The sequence below is a fragment of the Mesoplodon bidens genome (assembly GCF_964165515.1).
Source record: "Mesoplodon bidens genome assembly, chromosome: 9".
In the NCBI taxonomy this organism is placed as follows: domain Eukaryota; kingdom Metazoa; phylum Chordata; class Mammalia; order Artiodactyla; family Ziphiidae; genus Mesoplodon; species Mesoplodon bidens.
Window position 1 is genome coordinate 45,018,082 of NC_138166.1, and position 13,086 is coordinate 45,031,167.

The window sequence follows — 13,086 nt, forward strand, 5'->3', positions numbered from 1 at the left end:
AGCAGAGAGTAGAATGATGGTTGCCAGGGACTGGCAAGTGGGAAAAGTGGGGAGGTCAAAGGGTACAAACTTTCAGTTATGAGTAAGTTCTGGGAATCTAATGTACAGATGGTGACTACCGTCGATAATACTGTATTGTATACTTGGAATTTGCTAAGAATAGATCTTAAGTGTTCTCATCACACATCAAAAAAAAAAGGCATCTGTGAGGTGATGGATATGTTAATTATCTTGATTGTGGTAATCGTCTCACATTGTAAATGTGTACCAAATCATCACACTGTATACCTTAAAATATATACAACTTTTGTCAGTTATACCTCAGTAAATAATAAGCTTACTTTTCCTTTAATAAACTTACTTTTCCTTTCCATAGCGGAATCTTTTCCCTACACGACCAAACTCTTAAAAAGCCCACCTATATCATTTTAAAGATAGAGAAAATAAGATGCAAAGAGTTAAAACTTACTATAAGTCAAATGTTAGAAGTGGAAATATAACCCAAGTCTCTTGACTCCAAATCTAATATTTTTCAGTATACCTTTCTGTTTCTAAGCCTCTTTTATGGAACCATTTGGAAAATCATTTCTTTGGTCTTTAACTTGATAATTAATTCTAGAGAAAAAAGCCAGGTTATTCCATTAAGGAATAAATGTAGCCACACACTGCTTCATTCCACCTTTACCAGAAATAAGACAATCCCCAAAGCAAATTTATAGAATCAGTTATAGGGCAACTCTAGTTGTCAGTCAGTGCTCATTCAACCTTATATTCAATAGTATCAACAGCAATCATTTTATTAGGTATATCATAGGTATTAATAAAGCTAATTAAGCCACAAAGAGTTCATTCATGTCTTGTTTGTTCTGCTCAAGAAAACAATTGTATAATAATTTTAGAAAATGTTTCACTAAATAATTAATATTTTAGTAATATAAAAGTTAAAATTAGCTATATGGACTATTAACAGAAGTTCACCCTGAGGCCATACTGGCTAAATAAGGGGATATTACTGTCAGTAGTTGATAGGTATTTTATCTTTAGACACTAGGCAGCAAGTTTTAGCAGTTTTTGCCTTCTTGTTATGAAACATCCAAAAGTTTAATGGATTTCTGAATTCTAATAACTTGGAAGACAATTTTAGACATCAACCTTCCCACACAATAATGGATCTCACTAGTTTCTTTAACTCATCCTTATTTTTGGTGAGCCAGTATTAAGGTGCACCATAGTTGCATTTCATTAAGTTACAAATATACAGAGTTCAAACCCACAAATTGCAGTGATAACTATTAGCTCTTGGTGGGGCTAAATTAACCTAGTACCAGTTGCCAGGACAATCACTTGAGACCAGAATCTCTGCTAAGTAATTCCTGAAGCATTTACCAGTTTACCACCATGTATAACTAACTTTTAATAATCATGGAGAAAAATACTTCTCACTATAATACGATTCAAGAACAGCACAGATTCTAGAAGTACACAGGGCCAGATACAACCAAGTCCATATCCTTGACCCCTCAGGAGCCAGGATTTCTCTCACACACACTGTTGCTCATATCCTCCTCTCTCTCTCTCTCTCCCTCTCTCTCTCTGACACATTTTTAGACATTCTGAAAATGTCAAAGCATACCCCAGCACAGTGTAGTAGTGCTGTGGAACCAATAGAAAACCTATTCTTTAGTAATTCTTATAGCTCAGAAATCACAGCTGATGACCAATATCAGTCTCTTTTTAATTAGGAGAAATAGGATAATCCTGTGGAATGAACACTGTATCTGGAATCGGAAGATATGATTTCAAATCCACTTTCTTGATGAATGAAAGAATATATTGCCTTATATATAGTAAAGCACTCACATGTTTTCTTCCTTTGTACCTACAACAATTAGAGATACAACATAGTATTGGGGAGGTTATTGAGTTATTCATGAACTTGCCTCGTCCTGCAAGCTGCCACAATAACATTCACCTGAGGTAAACAACACTGCTTAAAGGTATCTGCCATGTTTGTTCCTACAAAAATGAAATACTAGAAAAGTATTTTTCCACAATTTGTTCATAATTAAGTATAATCCTGTTTTCTTTAGAATTACTATAAATCCATTATAATCTGTTTTGCAGAATAAGCACAAGTATTATCCTTCTAGAATCAACTGGATGATCCATGGAGTCATGGTCAGTTCCAGGGGTTCAGATGAGGGGTAGAAAGGGAAAGAGATTGGCTTCTGGCTCTTCCATCAGTTTCTCACTCAGGTTTTTCACATCAATAGGTGAGTAGTGTTCTCTCTTTCCTCCACTTAACTTTTGGCAAACCCAGTTAGAGACCATCATCAGATAAGCTCAACCTCTTGTTAAAATAAATAGAATATAGGACAGAAACAGCATCAGTGATTTGGTTTCTTTGAGATTTAATGAGAGAACAAAATTATATATTGAAGACAAAAGACAACAGTGCCAGGCACAGACCCAGGACAGGTGCTGTGAAAAAGCCTATCGTGGTGGTGTCTGGGGATTTAAACTCTGGAGAAAAGACTAAACTAAAATTAAGAATAACAAAGTCATTAGTATATACTTCTTGGCAGATTATTAGCTGTATGTGGAAGCTTTGATAAAACAGGCTTTTAGCAATGTTTTAAATTTCAGATTTAAGAAAAATCCTCTCCTACTCGCCATTTGTTGAACACTGCCGTTTATTTCCATTGTTATTCATTGCCATGGAGCCCAATTACTCCTTTGTTTTCTTATTCACATTTAGTCCACATTATCACAAATAAAAATCACAAGGATACCATTACCCTTCAACACTTCCCCAATGTATAAATCCTAATTTGCATTAAATCCTTGAAGCAACATACGTTGCAGTGAATGAAATGTCCTTCTGTAAAAAGTACTGTAAATAATGAAAGAATTTTTAGCTCAATATATATACACGACTTTACATACAGCTAAACTGACCAAGGTGCTTTTATACACCCTAGGTATACAATATTCAATATGCTTAGAATAATAGTTATTCGAAAGGAATATAATCTTTGAACATAAAACAGTTTAAGAATAAAAAACTTCTATAAATTCACTTATCTATTTTGCTATTGACCCACTGATGTAGAAATTTTACGTACCATAATTAATGGGGAAAATTAGTTAATGAATGCTGCTGATACTCAGTGTAGTTCTCAAAGGCTGAAAACCTTTCCCAAAACTCAGTATCTGAAACCTCTTTAGGAAAAACAGTCAAAGCTTTAACTGTTTTCAGTCTAGTATAAGAAAGCTTTGAAACAAGTTAACTCTAAGCACTCAAGGAAAACTATTTTTAAAAGTGGGGGGGACAAGAGGAGGACCTTAATTTTCAACAATATCGGCCTGAGAAGTAACTTTGTAAGAGAATGTCTGAGTATCTTTAAAAAGAGAGAGGAAAAAAAGTAATTAAAAACGTTGGAAGTCCACAAACTGAGCATGGCAGTAAAAATGACTCAAGAGGGAAAATTTAATGAAAAATAAAAAACTGAAAGCAAATTAATTGATCAAAACACAGACACACACATGCACACACACTGCAGGCAGTCATTCAGCATTATAAGCTAGCTGGCTTTGTATTTTCTTTTAAAATATAATCGTAACTTCTTAATGTATAAAATAAGGCTCTCAAGGTACTCATGAAAAATTCTTACCAAATTTCACTCTAGAGTTAATGATATTAGGCATGTTAAATCAGGAATCAACACATGCTATTTTCCACAGCAGGAACTATATAAATTACAAGCTCTTCCATGTTTTTGTTATTAGGTTTGGTACACTTAAAAATAAGCGGTATTCTACATCGAGTGCTCTAACGCAACTGTTTTTATATCTTATAGAATTTATATTTCATCTCAGTGCTCAATCCTTACAAAAAACCACAAAAGGACCTGCAATTGCTATTTACTGTCTTGCACAATAAAACTGTATTTGCTCTGTTTTTGAATTCATAGGTTTTGCTTTATGAAGTTTTCAGAAAGAAGCAACTTTATTATATTTTCATTGTTACTCATGATTTTAGCTTAAAGATCATTAATTTTAACACTAACATCCTGCTATATTCTCATTTGGGTTGTTCTATTTATCTCAAAGGTAGACTTATGTATTACCATTACAAAAAAATAACTATTTGCATAATACTTTATGATTTTACATCTATTACAAACACATCACAGGGAGCCTGAGGATGCATTCAGTAGCTTGTCATTCACCACTTCAAGACCCTTCAGAACTAAACAAGGAGGAGAGTGACATTTTGCTAAAGGCAGAAGAAATGAATATAAATAACAAACTTTGAAGTTTTAAAAATACAAAAGAAAATTTTAAAAATGCAAACAAAAATATGATCATATGCATAAACAAGATAATTTCAATTTTTAAAACTCCATGTCCTCTATACACAGCAAGGTGTTTGGAGATTTATGTATCTTCTATTATGATACCCATTGAAATTATCTAAAACTGTGTTACAAAAATAAAGAAAATTACCATCTTCTTGCTAGATTTTATAAATATCATATTAAAATTGTGCCTATTTACATAATTCAGCTTTTCCTCGGCCTTGTGAAATAATCTAGTATCATTTCTTTATTATTCTAGACTTAACCCTATAAATGTGCATATTAAGAATGTTTGAGAGAGATAATAATGATCTAACATGTTAAGAAATTATATTGTCTCATAACTTCTTCTTGGTAAAACAATTACAAAGAAAATTGTTTACATCTTCTGTATTTTCTTCCATAACCACCAGTCCAGATAAAAAAATACTGAATGCTGTTATGTCACCTCTAGTCCAAATGCTCATAGTACTTGAAGCTTTTTGTAAGCAATATGCTTCTATACTAAACACATATCCCTGAGCCACCAACTACCTAATTTAACAGTTTTAAATGTACTTTCAAATGCAGCGTAATACCATCTTAAACATACATACACACACACACACACGGAGTGTGCAGAAAAGGAAGGAGGTGGAGAGCAAGAAATGGAGCACGTTGTTGTTTTTCATTCATGCAGTATAGTGATGTCAGTGTCTGCAGCAGCAGCAGCAGCGGCAGGAGCCTTGACCTGTGGAGGCTACAATCCACTGAAGTCAGAACCTTGCAGAATTCAAAAGAAACTGACTAGATAATTGTTTGAAAAATTGTTCAACTGTTTATAGCATGAATTTTAAATAGATAAGTAAAAAGAAGAGATTAGTTGTATAGTTTTACCTTAGGTAGAGAGGAGCAAGGCGGGATGTGGAGAAGTAACAGAAAGGTAATATCATCAGGGAACTGGGGGCAGAAGAACCTACATTCAAAATCATTTCAATGTAAGAAACTGACAAAACCACCTGGTGTTAAAAACAGCAGAAAGGCCTCTTCTATTCCCAATACAAGCTCTCTGATGCAAATCTGTCTCCTGAACAACCAGACTCAGAGAAGTGTTTTCATCATGATTGCGTTAAAATTGCATTAAACTCAGATGTGACATACTACATACAACAAAGAGGACAGTTTAAGCCTGGTCACAAATTTCATTAAAACTACTTGATGATGGACCTTGTAATTCCTAAGCAATTAAGACTTTTGAAGGACGCAGAAAAACAAGTTGTACTATGATCTGTTGTAAGATGTGTTTATCAACAAAAGGGGAGGAGGTACTAGATGACCAATATATTGTTGCAGCAATTGCTGGAACTACTCACTATGCCCACAAAACCCTCTGAACACAGTCCTTCTGCAGTGCTTATTTTATGGCTCTTACATTAGTCCCTAAAAGAAAATCCCAAAACTCCATCTATGTACTGTTGAAACTAAATCACTCAAAAATTTATGTAACTGCTGCCTTCTTTTCATTCTGTTACCTCTCATTTCATACAGTTCTAGAAAATGTGCAAAGGAGTTGCATATGGCATTAATCTGTTAGAAAATGGTGGCCTTTTCTATAAAATACAGCCAAAGATGTGTGTTCAGTTGTGGTCATTATTAGGGCGATCACGTTGTTTTCATTCATTCATTCAGGATTTGCTGGAGGATGTCAGTTTCTGCAGCTGGCTTGACCTGGGGGAGGAGTGGGGGAGCAAATTCCTTCTGGTGCATACTGATTACAGGATGTATTTCTCGGTGCTCCTGTACACATACCACTGCACTACATCCTACCCTGCCTCACCATCAAGTGGTCTGAAAACAAGGGCCTTAGCAACATGCTAATTACAGGTCAGAAATATTAAAACAAAACACCAAAACTGCAATCTATCTTAACACAATCACTTTCTCCAAGTCTAAGACTTTCATCAAGAAAACTCCATTAAAAAAATTACACATACCACATAAACATTACACAGGCTCCACAGTGATTCCCTTCCAAGCAGAGATTTTTCCCCTCGGTATGATCCGTTCTCTCCAAAATGCAGCAGCAGCATCTGTAGCCCTAGCGTGGTATCTAATAACATGAGCTACTCCTCCCTCCCTTATGAGCTTTACATCCCTGTTTTGGCTAAACTTCCTTTTCTCCCCCAGGACTAAACTAGATCATTCACCGTGTCCCTAAACATAAACCAAACCACCCCAAAACACAAAACATTAAGGGAAGCCGACAGCATCCACCAGCTCACCACTACCTTTGACACCTAAGAAAAACGAAACTTGAGATCCTTTAACAGCTCAACTGAACTGTTAAGTGTACTTAAAAATAGAAGGAAAAAAGTGAGCACACTCCACAAATAGGTCCTTAGAAATTTACCATGAAAGTCTTGAGTTGGGCATAAACTGTTTCCAGTGCAGTACCGCCCTGATGCATATGACTATATAAAGTAGAGAAAAGAGGGAGACAAAAAAAAAAAAAAATAGCCAAACACTATACACTTCAATTGCACATCCAAAACTGTCCCCTCTACACACCCAACAGGATATCTTTACATCATAACTGATGCCTCCACCTCCCCACCCCCAAAAAAGAAAAGAAAATTATCCCGGTAGGCACAGACACATTATAGGAACTTTGTAGGAAAGCACAAAGAGGCTGTAGAGATTACAACCACCACCTTATCTGCTGCCGGAGAGTTTGTGTGCGTGTTTTTTTAAGTGTTTCGCCCAGCTCCTCCTTCCCCCACTACAAACAGCAAACACATGAGTGAGCTAATCAGCTCTTAAACTGAAACACCTTTCGATACAGGCGAGTGATGGAAGATAAAAGCTGAGGGGCGGCAGGAGGGTCAAATAAAAGTTGCTCCGCAGTTCGCTCATCCAAACCCCGCAGCGACCGCAGGGGGGTGAGGTTCCCAAAGCCACTTTCACACCTTCGATAATGCACTAGCAAAGAGAAGCCCGGAGAGGCTGAAGTTTCCACGGAGGGAACCGTCGGGGAGACGCAGCCCGGGAGGACAGAAGGGTTGGGCTCGCTACCTCTGCACACGGGCGAGCCGGGGCTCCGTCGCTCAGGTGAGTTGCTCCTCCGGTGGCTCTCTGGGGACCGTCTCGGGCGGCCCTTGGCCCGCGGCGCCTGCTCGGTCGGGGCCGCGGTCGGCGGCGGCGTCGGGCTGGGCGGGCTGGGGCCGCGGGCCGCGCCGGGCCCCGGGAGGCTGCCCAGCGAGGCGGCGGCGGCGGGCGGGCGCGTGGGACTGTGCTGGCTGCCCCGCAGGAGCTGGTAGGGCACCGTGGCGCGGATGGGCTGCAGCAGCCGGCCGGCTCCCGCAACCGGGGCGCAGCTCACGCTGCCGCCGCCCGCACCGTTCCCGCTCCCGGCGGCGGGGGTGGCGGGCGGGGAACCCGCGGCGCTGCGCCGCATCCTCTGCGGCGGGGGATGAGGAGTCTGAGAGGAACTGGAAGAGGAGGAGGCAGTGGACATGGTGGCTCGGCGGGCCCTGGACGATGCCGGCCAACACCGAGGCGCGGAGCGGGAGGCGCGCGAGCGTGTGGGAGCCGGCGCGATAGTGCGTGCGAGTGTGTAAGGGGGAGGGGCGGGGGGTATCGTGGAGGGGGAGGAGTCTCTCGGCTCCCCCTTCGCAACGCGCACCCCCGCCGCCTCAGCGAGGGGGGAGGGGAAGGCTGCGAAAACAAACGTCCAACGGCCCCAACCGCCCGACCGGGCTCGGTGTGGCGGTCACGGCCGGGGCCGCGAGGAGCCCGGAGCCGCCGCCGCCGCCGCCCCGGGCATCGCGCTGACAGGGGAAAGGGGCAGCCGCCGGGATCACGCAGATTCGCGGGGCTGCACGCGCAGGAGAGCCCGGCAGCTGCAGGAAGGGCCGGGATCCCTGCTTCTGGGGACCTGGTAAGGGGAAAGGGCCTCGAGGTGCCTGGATGAACGCGGAGCCGCGCCACCGCAAACGCCGCCGCCGCCTCCTCTGCCCGCTCCTCACTCCATAAGGCACCTAACCCCTCAACCCGTACCCCGCCCCCTGCACCGCCTCCCGGCGCTCGGGGCCGGCAGCTGCCGCAACGAACATTTCCATTGGCTCCGTCGTTCTCCACAAGGACGCGAGTGATTGGTTTCAGGGTAGGAGTGAGAGGAGCACCTGCCAATGAAAGTAGGCGTCCTACTTTGGAGGCGGGATATGAAGGAGCGAAGAGGGAGAAAGGGGCTGTGCGCTCAAGGAGGGGCGTGAGAGTTGACAGCCTTTGAGGTGAGAGGGGGACTTTGATTGGGCTGCCCTGGGAGAGTGGGTCCGTGTGTGTCCTGCGCGTGCCCCGACACCCACAGACGCGCACGCCCAGGGAAGCAGGTTGTGAGGGCTCCACCCTCCAGGGCCGTTTGTACAGCTTGAGACAGAGGATGCGTCAGGCAAACTTTACTTTGCAAGTACACCTGTTCTGGTGGTGGGATGTTTTAGAAGAATCCATCCCTTCCCCACTAATTTTAGTAATCTGAGTTTTTGTGGCGAGTAGACTAATCAAAAGAATTTAAGGCCATCAGAAGCAATGTCTGGGGGTTGGATTGAACACTGGGTGGATACTTTTACAGTTATCCTATGGACTGAAAAGAGATAATCAAATCTTATGTTCCAAGACAATAACTCTGAATTGCAGGGGTCAACAAGGAATTGTACATCATTACACCATTAGTTAAATGGAGGTGTAATGGAGGGCACACGCTGTTGTCTTTTCCCAGAAGCAGATGGCCTCTTGGGAGAAATAGTACCAGACTTGATGTAACAATCCACTGGGGTAAATTTAGTTTTTATTCTGCAGTGGAACTGAATAGAAACCAAGATTTTGGATGACTGTCAGGAACCTAACTTTACCCCACAGTAAGCCAAGGTTTTAAACGTTAAGCAGGAACAATTGATTGAAGGGTCCACATCAGATACCCTCCATTCGTTTCCATGAGATAAAAAAGAAGTGGGAGATCAGATTGGTCTACTCTTGGTGTCTGCCCACACTGACAGGCTTCCTCTGATTTCAGGCACTAAATGCAGGGGTCAGTTTCACTTAGAGGAGCCATCCCTCTCAGCTTCATTGTGCCCTCAGAACAGAAAGCATACTAGGTTCTGTAAAAAGTGGATGAAACCCACTTTCTCTGTAAAATGCAAGAATTGCACCCATGAAGACTAGTGACAGTTCCTCACTTTATCACATAGTAGAATAACAGCTAACATTTACTGAGCATTTCATGTGTCAGCCACTGTTCTAAGAATGTTTTATGTGTTAATTCCTTCAATCCTCCTATAATCCACAAGGTAGGTACTACTGTTATCCCCATTGTGTTCACATGTATTTGCTTTCCAGAGTAACATATATTAAATATAAATGTAGTAAAAACTTTACTCTTTTAAATTTATTGTAATTGATCTATTGTATTATTTTTTCCATCTAAAATGAGAGATTTCCTCATTCATTAGGAAATTGCCTTCCTTCGTGGGGAAAAAGAATGATAAATGGCTTCTTTCTGATGACTTTTTCAGAATATCAAGAACAAAAATTGACGGATTAAAATATGTGAAGTTTTTAAAAATGCTGGTAAATTTCCAAGTTGTCAATTTGATTACAGCATGGTTTCATAATAGAAATGTTATCTCTGGCCACTCCTAAATATAAGTGTGTAACGACCCCAACACTTTAGATTACAGTAATTCTAAATTTATACCAAGCCACAGTCTAATAATGATCAATACCTGATTTGGATCTAAAACAACCTACCTAGCCATATGTTAAAGTCTTTCTGTGTGTGTTCAAAACTGCCAACGCCAACTTAAATCAGACAATCAAAACAAATCTAAATGACGCACACAGAGAACTAGTATGATCTTAAAATACTATTTTCAGTTGCTGATAAGTCACCATGACCTATTTGGATGTTCAATCACCTTCTGTTTACTAAATATATCTTAGTTGCCTCTTAAACCTTTGTTCTCATGAAAGAAATACTGATCTTTATGTGTAAGGAATTCAGTCTCCAAACAAATCAAAGGTGGGCTAAAATAAACTAAACCCAGTATCGGCTTTCAAATGTCCATTATTGAGTTCTTAACAGTATTTTATTCTTAGTGAGTTTGGGAGTGGGCTCCAAGGGTATGAAAAGAAGCTTTAGGAAAACATACTCCTTAGTAAATTGGGAACCTCTTAGAAGGAAGTGTGGATTGCTGGATGAGAAGAGCATTGTTACCCGACTGTGCTAGCTATGGGATGGTTAGGCCCCGTGCAGATTATCTCTATTTGTTGAATATAAGTGTAACAATCCCTGGAAATTCTATATATGTTAATGTTGGTAATGACCTCTTTACTATGTTGACCTACCTAGAAGAAGACAACATTGAAAGCGCAATTTGGTGGCATGGGAAATACCTTTGTTCTCAGTAACCCACGTCTTGGCTGTTTGTGGAACAAGATTCCACAGTTAGCTAATCTGAAGTAGAACTATTACACTTACTTCTTGGTTCATATATGGTAATGGACTATACTTTAGGTTACATTAAAACTTGGAATCATTGGCTGCATCTGATTAATATGTAGCCCCATGTGAAGAGAGAATGAGATAACTAACGGGCCTACAGAGCTACCAAAACCTCCCTCTTCTAGTTTCATCCAGGTTTGCCAGGCTATGCATCCAAGCCCCAACCAAATCTAAGAGGCAGTCCAGGCTGTCAGTATCAGAAATGAGGTCACGGCTGAGAGAGAACACTAAACAGATCTGCACTGATGTTCATCTTAAGCTGATTAAACTCTCTTGTAGGTGGATTCTTTATAGCAGCAACAAAAAGAGCCTTGCCTGAATTTTTGTCCCTGGCAGATGCTTACAGTAAAACTCCTTACTGCTTGTGACAGGCTACGTGCACCTTTGCACTAGGTGTCCCCTCTGCCTGAGCAGTTCCTACCCCAGTTACCCACATGGCTTGCTCCCTCATTTCCTCCAGGTCTTCACTCAGATGTCATCACCTTCTCAATGAAAGCTTTTCTGGAAACTCTTCTTTAAAATTGCAAGCACCCCCTAGATGTTCCCTACTTACTTTTTTCCCCAGAGCACCCATCACCACCCACCTGTTGTATGTTGTAATTATTTTTTGTTCTGTCCATGTAGAATGTAAGAGCCATGAAGGCAAGACTTTTTATCTGTTTTATTACTGCTGAATCTCCACAATAGTGCTTGGTACCTGGTAGACAATATTTGCTCAATGTTGTTGAAAAGAGTAGCAAATTTTAACCAGTGCTTGTCCCGTGAACTAAACTGTGCCTTTCATCAGAAAAAAAAAAAAGTTGATAATAGGAAGTATATCACTGTTGCAAACACATAGCCACAGAGTAGAAAAATGTTCCATGTGGCTTTTGTAAACTATACAGATACTCGCACTGGGGCCAGCATTCAGAAGGAAAGCATACCTTGTATTATGATCCTTATACAGGCAAAGTGAAAAATACTAGTCCTAGTGGCTCTTGGAGGCTCATCAGATGTTGAAAATGGAAACTGAGATTGGTAATGGAGAAGAGGCAGTTGAAATTTGCAGGAAAAAAAATAACCAACTGAAACTGACAGAGAAGGACAGTTGAGGAGGATCAGTTAGAGAGTGACGTCTGCTGATATGTAGTTAGTTCTATCTCTCTGTTAGGAGCAATTCTCAAGAGGCCTGTGTAAGGAAACTGAAATATATATATATATTAAGTAGAAAGGAACATTTCATGTAAATAACAAATATTTTACTTTGTTTCTTTTCCCCCATCTTTATTGAGATATAATTGACATAAAAGATTGTGTAAGTTTAAGGTGTGTAATGTAATGATTTGATATGGGTATTTAGTGCAAAATGATTAACACGATAAGGTTACTTAACACATCCATCACCTCACATAGTTATAAACCTTTTCTTATGATGAGAACTTTTAAAATCTATTCTCTTAGTAACTTTTAAATATACAATATAGTATTGTTAACTATAGTCACCATTGCTGTACATTACATCCCCGGAACTTAGTCATCTTATAACTTGAAGTTTGTACCGTTGACCACCCTCACCCATTTCCCCCACTCCCTAGCCCCTGCCCCTATTCTCTGTTTATATGAGTTTGGATTTTTTTTTGATTCCACATGTAAGTGAGATCATATAGTATTTGTCTTTCTCCATCTGACTTCACGTATCATAATGCCCTCAAGGTTCATCCATGTCATCACAAATGGGAGGATTTCATTCTTTTTATGGCTGAATAATATTCCATTGTGTATATATATACCACAATGTTTTTCCATTCATCCATCAGTGGACACTTGGGTTATTTTCAGATCTTGGCTGTTGTAAATAGTGCTTCAATGAACATGGGAATGGACGTATCTCTTTGAGATATTGATTTCATTTCCTTCAGATATATACCCAGAAGTGGGATTGCTGGATCATATGGTAGTTCTATTTTTAAGTTTTTGAGGAACCTCCATAATGTTCTACATAGTGGTTGCACCAGTTTACAATCCCATCAACAGTGCACAAGGGTTCCCATGTCTCTATATCCTCACCAGTACTCATTATTGCTTAACTTTTTGATAATAGCCATTCTAACAAGTGTGAGGTGGTATCTCATTTCGGTTATAATTTGTATTTCTCTGATGATTAGTGATGTTGAGCACCTTTTCATATACCTGTTGACCATTTGAATATCT

The 13,086-nt window shown here is 40.3% G+C and overlaps 1 protein-coding gene across 2 annotated transcripts in view; it reads right to left on the reverse strand.

Moving 5' to 3' along the window:
- Nucleotides 1-8,089, reverse strand: part of GLCCI1 (glucocorticoid induced 1) — a 130,532-nt gene extending 122,443 nt beyond the window's left edge. For both annotated transcript variants that reach the window (XM_081243390.1, XM_081243389.1), the window contains exon 1: nucleotides 7,413-8,089. In XM_081243390.1, the coding sequence (XP_081099516.1) occupies nucleotides 7,413-7,854 (442 nt within the window). In that variant the 5' untranslated portion in view covers nucleotides 7,855-8,089. The remainder of the gene's footprint in view (nucleotides 1-7,412) is intronic.
- Nucleotides 8,090-13,086: the final 4,997 nt, after the last annotated feature.